Source organism: Rhizopus delemar, genomic scaffold (assembly GCF_000149305.1).
Source record: "Rhizopus delemar RA 99-880 supercont3.3 genomic scaffold, whole genome shotgun sequence".
NCBI lineage: Eukaryota > Fungi > Mucoromycota > Mucoromycetes > Mucorales > Rhizopodaceae > Rhizopus > Rhizopus delemar.
This window is the reverse complement of record NW_027137829.1, coordinates 1,180,309-1,194,145: the sequence shown is the minus strand read 5'-3', so window position 1 is coordinate 1,194,145 and position 13,837 is coordinate 1,180,309. Positions and strand designations below refer to the sequence as shown.

Sequence of the window (13,837 nt, the reverse complement as noted above, 5' to 3'; positions counted from 1 at the left end):
AAGTTAATTCCATTGGTTGGTTCTTACAAAACTGTATCCAATCAAGCTGTCGAAACTGCTAATGGTGAACAAACGTTAATATCTGATGAAGCACTTTGTACTATGGAGATAAAGGGGAGGGGTAAGAACTTTATTAACACTTTCAGAGCATTTGTATTTGAATCAAAATTCGACATAATACTTGGAAATGAATGGTAAAAAAGGTCAAACCCAAGCCGGACTGGTTCGAAAGTTCATGGACAATTACTTCGCAAGATGGTTATGAAATCACTATGATGCCTCAGGATGATATCAAAGTTGAAAAACCAATGCAACAAGCCAACAGTATGATTATATCTGCTAAACAAGTGGAACGATTATTCAAAAAGAATCAAGTTACTGAATGTTATTTTGTCGATGTTACATTCAAAGGAAATCGAGTAAACTGTATAAATAACGTAAGCGATACAACTGATTCATGGGCAATAGAATTCAGCAAGGAATTTCCTGATGTTTTTAAAGGCCACATAACTGGGTTACCTCCAATGCGTGATACTCAAGATATAATTGTTACAAAACCGGATGCCGTACCTGTGGCCAGACCACCTTATAAAATGTCTCCACTTGAACTAGTTGAACTAAGAAAGCAGTTAGATGAACTAATAGACAAAGGATTAATCGAACCATGTGTATCTGAATGGTCTAATCCAGTATTGTTTGTAAGAAAGCCTAATGGTGATCTAAGAATGTGTTGCGACTACAGGATGCTGAACAAAGTTACTTTGAAACAAAAGATTCAACTGCCTCGTATTGATGAATGTTTAGAAAGATTATATAACGCAAAACATTTTACATCTCTCGATTTAACCAATGGATTCCATCAGCAAAGATTATCGGACGATGATTCACTTAAAACGGCTATAAGTACAAGATATGGTCAATTCTGTTGAAAAGTGGTGCCTTTTGGTTTGTCTAATAGTGGTCCTGCCTTTCAAAAAATGATGAACAATGTATTATCTGAATACATTGACAAATTTGTAATGGTCTATCTTGATGACATTCTGATATTTACGGATGGTGATGAAGAATTACACAAAAAACACGTTAAATTAGTACTGGAAAAACTAAATGATGCTAAACTTATCATAAATACAAAGAAGTGTTTATTCAATCGAAAAGAATTAACCTTCTTAGGTTTCAACATTAGTGCCAAAGGAATACTACCTGCTGCCAAAAAGGTCCAAGCAATAATGGATTGGCCAGAACCTACAAATGTTCAGCAAGTCAGACAGTTTATGGGCTTAGCACAACATTACAGAAGATTTATAAAGAACTTTGCTGGAATTGCTGCTCCACTTACTGATCTAACAAAGGGGTCTGGTGCTAAATGCCGTGCGATACAATGGAATGAACAATATAAAAAGAGTTTTGATTATATTAAGAAGAAATTATCCTCGGCTCCTGTATTAATGAATCCTGACATGAACAAACCATTTAGAATCGAATGTGATGCAAGTGATTTTGCTGTAGGTGCTGTTTTATTACAAGAAGATTCCCAGGGTATATGGAGACCATTGGCATTTGAGTCAAAGAAACTATCACAAGCGGAAAAAGGATATCCTGCCCAAGAAAGAGAATTACTAAGTATTTTACATGCGTTACGGACTTGGAGATGTTTTATAGAAGGTAGTGAATATCAAGTTTTCACTGATCATTTGCCTTTAAAGTACCTGCGATCCCAAAAACACCCTACTCCTAGACTTGTTAGATGGCTAAGCGAAGTGGAATTATATGATCCTGAAATTCTCTACAAGCCTGGAAAGGAAAATCAAATACCGGATTTGTTATCTAGACGTGATGGTCCCAATACTCACCCAGAAGAACGATCAATGCAACCGCGATACCTATATCATGTCAATATCAAACGAAATGACCTTTCGCTTTTAGATAAGGATCCTATACAAGATTGGCCTTTGCATTATCTGTCAAACGAAGAAAAATGGCCTGCAAAGATTAGAGAAGAATTGAACAGAAGGAAACATAGCTTTATTATCAAAGATCAGCATGTATACAAAAAAGAAAAAATGAATGGTTGTGATAAATTTATAGAACTCAAATTCATATCCTTTGCAAGACGAGCAGACATGATAGATGATTTCCATACGGGATACGGTCATTCTGGACAAGCCTCTGTCTATCAACTGATGAAATCTCGAATATGGTGGCCTCGAATGAAAGATGATATCAACCTGTGGATCTCAAGATGTCCTCAATGTCAACTTGCTGCATCACCTAATAAAAGCACTCACCATGCACCTATGAAACCTCTTGAAGTACCTCATGCTTTTGCTCGATGGCATCTTGATTTTATTGGAGAACTGCCAACAACTAGACAAGGTAATCGCTGGATTCTTATGGCTGTAGATTATACAACAAACTGGCCAATTGCACGAGCGCTACAAAATGCTACTGGTGAAGAAATTGTCAAATTTATTTATGAAGAAATAGTTATGCGATTTGGATGTCCAGAAGAAATTATCAGTGATAGAGGTGCCAACTTTATGTCCAAAATAGTGAAACAGTATATTAAAAAGATAAAAACCAAACACAATCTAACCAGTGCTTTTCACCCAAGATCCAATGGCAAATGTGAAAGATTAAATCAGACATTTAAACGAATGCTAATCAAGTATGTAAATGGTGACGTTCACAGTTGGGATGAACACATGGATACTGCCTTGTTTGCTTGCCGCGTTAGAAAACATGCTACAACCGGATTTAGTCCATTTTACCTTACCTATGGTGTCGAACCAAGAATTCCGGGTGATCCTCATAGGCCGTTTATGTCTGAATTTACTGAGCAAGATATTGAATTGTTATCGCAAGATGCACTAAATCACTTGAGGAAACTACGAGAAGCTCGATATATGGCTGAAGATAGACTCAAGCGACAAGCTGAAATTGATAAAACTAGATGGGATGCTATACTCAAGAATAATCAAATACAACTCTTCAATATTGGTGATTATGTTTTACTTCGACATGAAAGTAAAACTGGCTTAGAATTTCACTGGATGGGACCGTATGAAGTTGTTAATAGAAACTTGGACTTCAACACATACCAGATTCAAGAGATAAATGGAAAAATGTATACTTCATGGGTACACACTGATCGACTACATCCTGTAAAATACGATGGATCCTCGATTAACAAGTCTTGGTATATTCCCCGAATTGCTCGAAACGAATCTGCTGTCAAACTTGCTACACCAACTTAATTTTTTTTTTGGGGCTGCTTGGTCTACAGTTGTTGGAATAATTGTTCGTGTTGTAAACATAGTTATTTTCTATAAGATATCAGTTGTATTAAAATAATAACGATACACAAAGATTAAACTATGATTGAACAATTCCACACTTTTCCAAATTTAGAACAATAAGATCAGTATTTGTCATCCTAGCGAGTCTAATCAATTGTCAACCCCAAAAGTAATTAGATCAAAGTTAATTGACTGGTTATTATTTCTATTGTTCAACTTCAGATGCATATATTAGAACATCGACAAGCTTTAGCTTAATCATTGGTTCTTCAGCACGACATTGTTGCCGAGTCTATATCTTTTATATCTACGCTCACAAAGAATATAAATAGATGCCAACTTTTTATCCATTAAACGGGGCTCTTTTGCAATATAAAGAAATCTGCAATAAAGAAGGATTTTAATTTTATATTGCTGCTATTGTTTTTTTGTTTAATTTTTTTATTTAATCTTACGATTAAAACAGTTCGAATGTTTTGCAATTTCATACATTTTGCTTTGTATCTCTGCAGTCAGATACGATAGAGCTACGTACGATACCTCATTAAAAAGCGACAGCTTTCGCATATAACATATAAAACGCTAGGGGTCTGGAATTATTTCCATATATAGTAAGACCAAATTGCGTCAAGCATATGCATTCGAACAATTTTTCCAACTCAATGCATTCTATAATAATGATATCGTTGCCGCTTCTGACATCACAAATACAGCATTACAAAATGATGTAATTATGAAACAACGCTTTTGCTATTAATCGGAGCTTAAAGTATATAAATAAGGCTGTGTTTTACGGTGTTTCCCTTCCATCTCGTACAGTCTATACGTCCTTATATCATGGTACATACTTTATCTCGTAGCAAGCAAGAGAGCATCCGGTAGCTGTTGAAAAAGGGTTTATCATACTCAGAGATCATGGAACATGTTCCAGGAGTATTAACGTCCACTTTGAGCAAGCACAAGGGCTCGTATACACCGAAACGTACTCGAGGTCATGCTGGTAAAAAGACTACTATAAGCTCAACGACAAAGAATTACCTGAAGAGAGAGCTTGTAAATGGTTCACTTAAGACTGCAAAGGACGTATGGTCATATTTAAACAGTATTGGCCACAAGATAGGCTATTTTGGTACAGTAAAAATGCTTCACAGTATGGGTTTCGATACCCAAATTAAGAAGAAAAAGCCTCTCCTCAAAAAATGTCACATGGAAGCTAGACTAAAGTGGGCTAAAGCTCACAAAGATTAGACAGAAGATGACTGGAGACGTATAGTGCTTTCTGATAAGACCAAGATTAATGTTTGGGGTTCAGATGGCTGTAAGTACTTTTGGAAAAGACCCGGTGACAAATTGCAGCCTCATCATCTTGACCTTACAGTCAAAGGAGGAGCTGGCAGTGTGCTGCTTTGGGGTTGTATGACGTGGGATGGTCCTGGATATGGCTGCTCAATTGAGAATGGTACTATGAAAGCATCAGATTATGTTCATATCCTGTCAACTACACTGATGGACAGTCTGAAGTACTATGGTTACCAACAGGAATCTATTTATTTTCAACACGACAGTGATCCTAAGCACACATCAAAGCTTGCTCATGTTTGGTTTAAGGAAAATGGGTTAAAAGAAGAGCATACTTTCAGTTGGCCTGCTCAAAGTCCTGATTTGAATCCTATAGAGCATCTCTGGCACCATTTAAAGCTGAGGCTGAGCTTAGATGAAGATAGGGATAAAGGACTGCATGATCTCTGGTCTAGAATCGAGAAAGAATGTATTTCTTGTACCAAAGAGTAATGCCAAGCATATATCAAGAGTATGCCAGCTCGTTGTAGAGCAGTTATTAAAGCTAAAGGCGGTCATACACGGTATTAAATAAAAGATGATTCAATTGGAAAAATTGTTCGAATGCATATGCTTGACGCAATTTGGTCTTACTATATATGGAAATAATTCCAGACCCCTAGCGTTTTATATGTTATATGCGAAAGCTGTCGCTTTTTAATGAGGTATCGTACGTAGCTCTATCGTATCTGACTGCAGAGATACAAAGCAAAATGTATAAAATTGCAAAACATTCGAACAATTATTCCAACAACTGTAGATCAATAAAAGACCTTGATTAGATTTTTATATTAAGCTTTATTCATATTAACTTCACATAGTCAAATAATATGGCATGGTTGTAATATAGTTTATTGATGATATGAGCATGTTGAATAAGGAATGACAATTACTTACCGGATCATCATTAAGTCATGTAAACCTTTATCCTAACTGAGATATTATTATTAGCCGTAATATCCAATCACGGAACTAGAGGATTTTATATTCATCCGTACCGTCTCCTAAATAGTCCTACGTCCAGAGTTATCTGAAACCATCCCAATAGCATAATTGACAATACAAGCTAGGAACAGGCTAAACTAATAATTAGAAATAGTAATCATCTATTCTGTCGAATTGATCATAAATCTGTCCTAATTCTTTATCCGTATCATGTCTATAAATACTCTCACTTTTTACATGTAGAATTATTTTTTATCATATTCAATCTTAGTTATCTTAACTTAATAAAGAGATACCAAGTTCTAACAGTATTTCTTTATCTTTGTTGTTATACTACTTTTACCTAAAACCCCCCTATCCTAAACAATTACTTTCTGAATTAGGTGCATCATCTATCCCTGAAAACGAGCTTCTGGCTCCTACTGCCGAGAATGACTCGAATATCAATGCTACATCTATTCTAAAGCGAGATATAAAGTTGGAATTAGACTCTTTACGTCATTTAAAAAGAAGTATTAATGCAATCAACGACTATGAATTCTTGACAGATATCAGTAAGAGACTTAAAGCTATTAGAGACGATATAGATTCTCGTGATAAATCTAGAAGAATGGAAACTCAAAGATCAAGCAATTCTTAAAACTAATTAAAGTACTTTACAACTTATAAATTGATTTTTTGGGGGGAGGGGGGGCTAATGTGACTTAATTTTAATTTTTGCTTTCGTCATTTTTGGGGCCAATTTAAGGGAATGCATATCTATTTAATAAATTTTCGGCCTAACCGTTGTTGTAGAACAGTAACTGATTGTAGTTGACATTAATGAATATAAGTCTTAATACAAGATCATAATTAAAACAAAATAAAATATAAGTTTATTTAAATAAGATCATACAATCAATTCCAATTAACCATGTTCTTTTAGAATATGTATTGTATTCATGAGAGTTCTTCGATAAAAAGAAGTATCAACTAAAATAACCAAATCCAATCCGATGTCAGAAATATTGCTAATCTTTCACGTAATTGAAATATCGCGTAAAATAACGTTATTCAAATCAGTGAGGAATTCCCAGAATAAAAAGATAATCTATGGCAGACATACAAACGAACAAATGAAAAGTTTTCATAATCATAATTAGAGATAACACTTGCTAAATTACCTGAAGATTAGAAGAACGATCACAATAGAAGATATCAAGCCACTCTCTCAATAAGATATAAGTACCTGCTTTCTATTAGAATAATTTTTACTTTAACTTAAAACTGAAATAAAGATCAGTCTCAAAAAGTACTCACACTGTTTCTTGATCTTTGTTTTTACCTTTTTCTTTATTATTTTTACAATTATACAACAACCGTCCCTACAAAAAAAATAATTTTGGGACAAAATATTGAAACAAAAAATTCGAAGAATATGGCATGTAAGTTCAAGACCAAAAAATACTAGTGGACCTAAGCTTGGGTTTTCAAGTTTTGAGAAAAGAAAAATTCACATGTTTATTTTAAAAATATATTCATAAAATGATCCTCAGTATTCTGTTGCGCCGCCTTTAGCCTTGATAACTGCTTCACATCGCCTCTTCATGCTTTGAACTAATTGGTCTGCAAACTCATCATCCATTCTTTCTTACTCTTCTCGTAGAGCCACCTTCAATTGCTCCAAGTTTTTGGCCGACGATCTTTTTCTCTCAATTCGCCTTTCAAGAGCATTCCAAACATGCTCAATGGGGTCCAAAATAGGACTTTGAGCAGGTCAGTACTGAAAACCTCTAATTTGGTGGGTCTCCTTCCACCATCGAGCATAAACACCTGTATGACAGGAAGCTCCATCCTATTGGAAGATAAAATCCCTCTCCTGATGCGCCGTGACATTTGTAAACCAAGGATGGAACCTATTGGCCAAAATATTGGTATATGTTTCTTGGTCTACGGAACTGGTATCAATAATTTCTAAAGGTCCGAAACCTCCTCCCCAAAAACATTCCCAAACCATAGCACCACCTCCACCCCACTTGACTGTGGATATTATATTTCTTTCATCATAACGCTCTCCTTCTTTCCTGAGCACTCTTTTTCCGCGTTTACTGCCTTTCATACAAAAGCGCGACTCATCAGACCAAACAACGCTTCTCCATTGGTCTTCCGTCCAATTGAGATGTTCCTTCGCCCAGCAAAGCTTACTTTCGCGGTGTCTTGCAGTCAATCTAGGCTTGTGAGCTGCTCTGTACGATTTGAAGTCAAGGCGATCCACATATGATCGGAGAGTCTCTATGCTAACAAAAACATTCAGCTTTGTTAATTCCACATTTATTTCTTTAAATGAGGCAAAAGGATCCTCTCTAATTATCCTCTTCAAATGCCTTTCAGTTCTTTCATTTATTTTCAATGGTCGCCCAATTTGCCTGTGAGGTAAAGGGCTACCATAGTCATCAATCCTGGCTTTTATATTTTGTACAGTGGACTTGTTTAAGCCAACAAGATCTGCAATCTCTCTAAGCCTATGATGTGTTCTAAGAAGATAAAAAAACTCCTCATGCTTTACTTTCTTTTGTTTCATCTTCAGATATAATTAAAGGTCGGGTGCAGTCTTTGGAGATTTGAGCAGACATTTTTTTTTTAATGTGTTGATGGATGAGAAAAAGACAAGTTTATTTTGTTATGAAGTTAAAATTATCTTCGATAAATTTCTTTGTCCGAAAATTTATTTGGTGTGATTGTACTATTGTTTTCTATTTTGACCTGCCCCGGGCGAAAACGATGACAACTAAGTCATCATGCGCCCATTTGGGGTTTTAATTTTATTTGTAAATAAAGTAAATGTTTAAACGTACTATTGTTTTCTCTAACTCCAGAACACGCTGAGTTCACTTTATAAAGACAGATGTTGTAACTTGTAAATTTGACTAAGAAAAGACAATATCAATAATAATAATATCTACTACTGATTGAGCATACATGTATATAAAAAAATGAGAGTTTCAAACAAATAAAAAAAGAGAAAATTATCACTGAGTCACCCAAACTTTTTATTGGAACAGTGCCTGCTTATATTACATACAGTGCGGAAATTGTATTCTACAGTAAAAATACGATATCAGAATTAATATAGAAAGAGCTATATACCTTATATAAACATTAGTCATCGCACTAAATTTCTCATTTAAGCATTATTATAATAATAATATTTTTTTTTTGTAAGCGGTAATTGAACCGAGTTTATTAGATGTACATAAAAGTTACAATAAAATTGTTTTTGGTGGATTTTTTTTTTTTTTTTTTTTGCCTTTAAAATATCATATTTCAGATGTAGACATGTAAGTGAGTATATTAAAATTTGAAATCACAGGTATATGCTTCAACAGCAATGTTGAATAGCATAATTACTTTGTTAATTTTTTTTTTTTACATTGAAAAAAAAAAAAAAAGAAAGAAAGAAAAAAAGGGAAAGAAAAAGGAAATAACACTGTCGCTGCACGGTATTAAAGATATTAAATAAACGTTATGCTTGCAGCAGAGTTACATATTCTAAAAGTTAAAACATTTGATACTGTTGCATTGTATACTATGAATAAGAATCAAACGATATGACTTCTAGAGAATGCTAAAATGTAAACGTGTAGCACTAAAGTTAGTCAAGAGAATGAGTATTTAGTATCCTAGACAGATGATAATATGATGATAGATTTAATAGAAACAAAAAAGAGACATTTTACTATGATATAAAAGACTTATTTCACTTTATACGAATTCTGTAATGCATATAGATGATGTTAGGTTAATATAAGAGATGTTGCAAAAAGTATATCTATAATAAATAATATATACTCCGCAGAATGGTAAAAAGAAATTTCTCTGCTGAAGAACTTGTGTCATCTATTGCATGTAGTCTTTATCTTTCTGTGTCTTTGTTTGGTTAAACACTTTAAAAATCTGTTTGACCAAGCTCTTTTGTAACTTTAGTTGCTTTTTTTTTGGTCTTCTTCTTGGCCTCTTATTTTTGGCGCTAACAGACCTAGATACAGAATCATCTGCAGTCTTCCTTGGTCTTCCACGTCTTCATGGTTTAAGTGCACTTTGTAGATTACATTCATCATGTCTTGTTGATGCTTACTTGCTGTTGCGTATGTCTTTCTGTTGACATCGGTATTACTCTTGTCCTTTTACCCTATCAAATTGTAAACATTATTAGAAAAAGACAAATAGACATGTTAAAGTATCAGAGTCTCTTCATTCTTATGTTAACATATCGTGTTTGATTGACTCTCAGACGCATTGATTCTTTTTCTTGTATCGATTGGCTCACTGTTCTCCGAATCTGCTATAGAAGCTGCAAATATGGGACATGTGTTAGTAATGTGACTTTATCGTGGCTACGGGTAATATTAGAATAGCACATGTTACCTTTGCTAGTTGTTTCAGATTGACAGTTTGACGTGCAAGTATGGTTGGAACTTGTTGTTTGAATGAAAGTAGATGAGAATACAGATAGACTATGTTCATGGGAAAAGGAATACTTTCTCATAGACAGCTTGTTTTTTCTATTGCATCAATGTCATTATTCACAGGGACTGTTGAAGAGCTACCCAGTTTCTGAAAAGTTTGAAATGTTGGGGGGGGGGAGAGCTGAAAGTAAGATCAAAATCATTTGTAAAATCTGACGTTAAAGTTGCTTTCCCCTTTCACTTTTATTTGAAAAATACTGTAGATAATTTTTTATTCTCTTACACTTCTTTTGGCCTGACTTAGGCGATCAGGGTGTATTGAAGCCACTGCAAGCTCATCAAAGTATTTTATTGTAAGTAGAATTTCGTTTAATCGTATGATCAATTTGCGCACTCAAATTTTTGAAGACAGGTTTTATTTGTATCTCAAAATGAGCAAAGAGCGAATAAACTTTTATTACTCGGGCCAGATCAATATGATGAAAATTACTTTGCGTTAAAAAAAAAGGAGGGTATTTAAGGAGGATTAAAAAAAAAAAGAAAATAAAGGAACAGCTTTATCTGTCATGTCATGTTCTGAAACAGCTCAGCAAAGGCTAAAGTATCAAGATATGTTTAATAAAACATCATTCAACGGATATGAAACCTGATGTGATGAATAGACCAAATAAATCGTTCAGTGAAGACATCAAAGGCAATTTCTAGTTTTGCTTCGTGGTCAAGGTTCTTATCGTATGGGTCACGTAGGTTGTCGGAATCGAGAGAATTATAGCCATGAAAGATTGAGACCTTCATCTTCTTTAACCGTGAACTAATCTCTGCTTCGTTATCATTATGGATAAGAATGACAGTTGGGTTTTGATCAAGTATGCAAACCGATTGGAAAAACAGTGTTTAAAAAGAATATGGTTGGATTCTGGAATTCAATGCTTCTCTTGTTGCAACTTTTATGATCATACAAGAGAACGTCTGCAGTCAAAACGCTTACTTTCAAAAAGCATTTGACAGTTGATAGAGCAGAGACAGATCGTAAATCAGAGACAATGTACTCAATAGTGTAAACACTAAAGCTTTGACCTTTTATGACACAAGACCATTCGATTAGCTTCATTTTTAATAAAGACATTTAGTTTATATGCTTTATCAAAAGTTTTGATGATTGCACATATATTGATTCACCTGAATACTCTAATCTATCATGCTATCAAAAATCAAAAGCTCGCTGTTGAAAGATTTGACTGAAGATGGATGGTAACAAAAAAAAATCAAAAAGAATAGTTAGCGACTTTGTTGATCCCTACCCAGAGAAAGCAATCAAGAGCAGATAATCAACAAGGGAAAATAAGTACAAAAATGAAGGTAAGATGAATAAGAGGATGATTCTGGTAAACTTCATGGATCCTCTTGATTTTTATATAAAAATGATGATTTATTTAAATCATCAGTTGCTTACGAAAAAGAAAACTACATGAAGCATACAAAGGGAGCTTCATTTTTTATGCGATTATTTAAACCATCCATCCTCTTGGCGTAACAAATACTTTCTAAAGTATTTTTTTAGTTGATATGTTTAAAAGTAAATTCCCATAAAAAAGAGGGTTATGTTGAATGATACTTTGATGCTGTTGACAGCTATATAATAAATTAAATTTTATTACTTTTTAAGATCGAGGAGAATTTCAAGTTACAAAAATCAATTATTAAAGTAGTAGTAACCAAGCTGCCATCACAGCTGTGACTGTGATGAAGATGCTATGCATTGGCAGGCTGTTTGCATCATTCATGGATGGTGCGACGGAAGGAGAAGCAACAGACCGTGCGACGGAAGGAGAAGCTGCCTGGTTGACTTTGGAAGAAGCAGCAGGAGCTGATCTGACAGCAGTATGACTGGCGGCAGCAGCAGCAGAGGAAATGGCAGTACGGCCAGCAGAGGAAACAGCAGCTGCGGCCAGATGGCCATTCATCCCTTGTTTTGGAGAAACGAAATTGGCATGGATCTGTTGACGCAAGCGGCCTTTTTGACGTTGGCGGCTATCTCCGTGATCCCTACTGTGGTCTTCCGGATGATCGTGATTGCTATGGTCACGATCATGGCCACTGCCATGGTTATTGTCGTGATCATACCCATAACGAAAAGTAGGAGCATTGTATTTCTAAAAAGAGAAATGTTAATTGGAGGGCGATGAAGACGATCGATACTTACAACAGTTTTCGTGATCGTTTTTTGATCAGGTACAATAGCCCAAGGCTTGGTGCGAGTGATCGTTTTGAGGACGACGACAGGAGGCTTTGTTTGAATTTCAACGTTAGGTTGTTCCTGAATAAGTGGATCATGAACAGATTGATCGTGGTCATCATGACCCTCGTTCTTACCAAGGTCGTGGTCAGCATGTTCATATCCACCGTGATGTTGAGCGGCTAAAGAATAATTATTTTCAGCTCCAACAAAAGCGATCCTTCAACTTACAGACAGCACAAGTAAAAACAGCGGCGGCGGCGAAAAGAGTCAGTGACTTCATTTTTATGCAACAACTGAAGATTGAAGGAGTGGAAGAAAGGATGAAGAGAAGGATGGTTTGTGAAGAGAGATGAAGGAAAATGTTTTTCTATTAGTAAAATATGTTAAAGAAATGTTTGAATTGGACAGTTTGTTTTGATATAAGTTTCTTTTACAATTCAACAAAAATCAGCAGAATTTTATCTTGCTTTTTCTGTAGAAAATTGAATATCTTCCTGTTGAACCATCCCCTTTCTGTTATAAAGCATCATCCTTTTTTCTTGTCTGTTGTTTGCGGGAATCAAATTCATGGGCCAAAAGAAAAGTAGAAAAGAGACAAACAATCGGAAAGCGAATTCTTTTTTTTTTTTTTTTTTTTTTTTCTGCTTTTCTACTTTTCTATTTGAATCAAAACCAAGTGTTCAAGATGGGACTGACACCGCCAGTGGATTTTGAGCAACTCATGAATGAAACAAAAGAGTGGATAAAGAAAAAGGACGATGTCGAATTACAACTGAAAGAACTCGAACAAGTCTTGACTACAGCAGGTGTGGGCATGAATGATCCTTTGGTGGATAATAGCGGATTTCCAAGAGCTGATCTTGATGTTGCGACCATTAGAACAACACGTAATCAGGTTCACAGGTTGCGAAATGACGTTCATGGTATCACAGCAGAGATTGAAAAACGATTGACTGAACTACACCAAGCTAAACGAGACCAAGTCCAACAAGTACCGTCCACTCCTTCCGATGATGATAACGCGATACCTTTTGCTATCGTCAATGCTGTTGCACCCGATTCACCTGCCTATTCTGCTGGGTTACGACGACAGCAAAAGATAGTAGAATTTGGACCGATTAAGAGAGCGAACAATGAGAGATTACAAGCATTGAATTTATATGTAAGTCAGCATGAAAATCAACCTATTCAAGTCAGAGTGATCGAAGAAGGTGGGAACAGATTGAGCCTGACAGTGACACCAAAAAGTGGATGGGGAGGAAGAGGAACATTAGGATGTCACTTGTTACCTTTGTAAACAGTGGATGGAATCGATTGAATAATGCAGACTGAATCCTACCAAGTTAGCGTGTCATCCAAAGTAGCTTGACTGACCTGTGTTTATTAGAGCGAATGATGTGATGCGTTTAACTATTAAAGCTAATAAAAATCAAGTGTCAAAATTCAAATGATGCATTAAAACACAACAAAAAATTGTGTGTTTGATAAGCACATGACAAAAAATATAAAGTAAACCTTTCACATTATTTTCAAATTTCTTTTCTTTTTGTTAAGATGAATAAGGTAAGAGA

General features: G+C 35.2%; 8 protein-coding genes across 8 annotated transcripts; 5 read left to right on the top strand and 3 right to left on the bottom strand.

Annotated features, from left to right (window-relative positions):
- Positions 1-191: 191 nt before the first annotated feature.
- Positions 192-929, top strand: RO3G_04656 (uncharacterized protein; the record flags this gene model as incomplete). Its single annotated transcript, XM_067659246.1, has 1 exon — positions 192-929. The coding sequence occupies one exon, from the start codon at positions 192-194 to the stop codon at positions 927-929; it is 738 nt and encodes a 245-aa protein (XP_067515347.1).
- Positions 930-1,229: 300 nt separating this feature from the next.
- RO3G_04655 (uncharacterized protein) lies at positions 1,230-3,257 on the top strand (the record flags this gene model as incomplete). Its single annotated transcript, XM_067659245.1, has 1 exon — positions 1,230-3,257. One exon carries the CDS (start codon positions 1,230-1,232, stop codon positions 3,255-3,257), a length of 2,028 nt encoding a protein of 675 aa, XP_067515346.1.
- A 957-nt stretch (positions 3,258-4,214) lies between these two features.
- RO3G_04654 (uncharacterized protein) lies at positions 4,215-5,090 on the top strand (the record flags this gene model as incomplete). Its single annotated transcript, XM_067659244.1, has 2 exons — positions 4,215-4,433; positions 4,548-5,090. The coding sequence occupies 2 exons, from the start codon at positions 4,215-4,217 to the stop codon at positions 5,088-5,090; spliced, it is 762 nt and encodes a 253-aa protein (XP_067515345.1).
- Positions 5,091-5,519: 429 nt separating this feature from the next.
- RO3G_04653 (uncharacterized protein) lies at positions 5,520-6,222 on the top strand (the record flags this gene model as incomplete). The annotated part of the gene is made up of 3 exons (XM_067659243.1): positions 5,520-5,553; positions 5,966-6,136; positions 6,170-6,222. The coding sequence occupies 3 exons, from the start codon at positions 5,520-5,522 to the stop codon at positions 6,220-6,222; spliced, it is 258 nt and encodes an 85-aa protein (XP_067515344.1).
- A 1,829-nt stretch (positions 6,223-8,051) lies between these two features.
- Positions 8,052-8,194, bottom strand: RO3G_04652 (uncharacterized protein; the record flags this gene model as incomplete). The annotated part of the gene is made up of 2 exons (XM_067659242.1): positions 8,052-8,083; positions 8,128-8,194. The coding sequence occupies 2 exons, from the start codon at positions 8,192-8,194 to the stop codon at positions 8,052-8,054; spliced, it is 99 nt and encodes a 32-aa protein (XP_067515343.1).
- A 2,463-nt stretch (positions 8,195-10,657) lies between these two features.
- RO3G_04651 (uncharacterized protein) lies at positions 10,658-10,822 on the bottom strand (the record flags this gene model as incomplete). The annotated part of the gene is made up of 1 exon (XM_067659241.1): positions 10,658-10,822. One exon carries the CDS (start codon positions 10,820-10,822, stop codon positions 10,658-10,660), a length of 165 nt encoding a protein of 54 aa, XP_067515342.1.
- Positions 10,823-11,727: 905 nt separating this feature from the next.
- RO3G_04650 (uncharacterized protein) lies at positions 11,728-12,546 on the bottom strand (the record flags this gene model as incomplete). Its single annotated transcript, XM_067659240.1, has 3 exons — positions 11,728-12,180; positions 12,231-12,445; positions 12,495-12,546. The coding sequence occupies 3 exons, from the start codon at positions 12,544-12,546 to the stop codon at positions 11,728-11,730; spliced, it is 720 nt and encodes a 239-aa protein (XP_067515341.1).
- A 405-nt stretch (positions 12,547-12,951) lies between these two features.
- RO3G_04649 (uncharacterized protein) lies at positions 12,952-13,563 on the top strand (the record flags this gene model as incomplete). Its single annotated transcript, XM_067659239.1, has 1 exon — positions 12,952-13,563. One exon carries the CDS (start codon positions 12,952-12,954, stop codon positions 13,561-13,563), a length of 612 nt encoding a protein of 203 aa, XP_067515340.1.
- Positions 13,564-13,837: the final 274 nt, after the last annotated feature.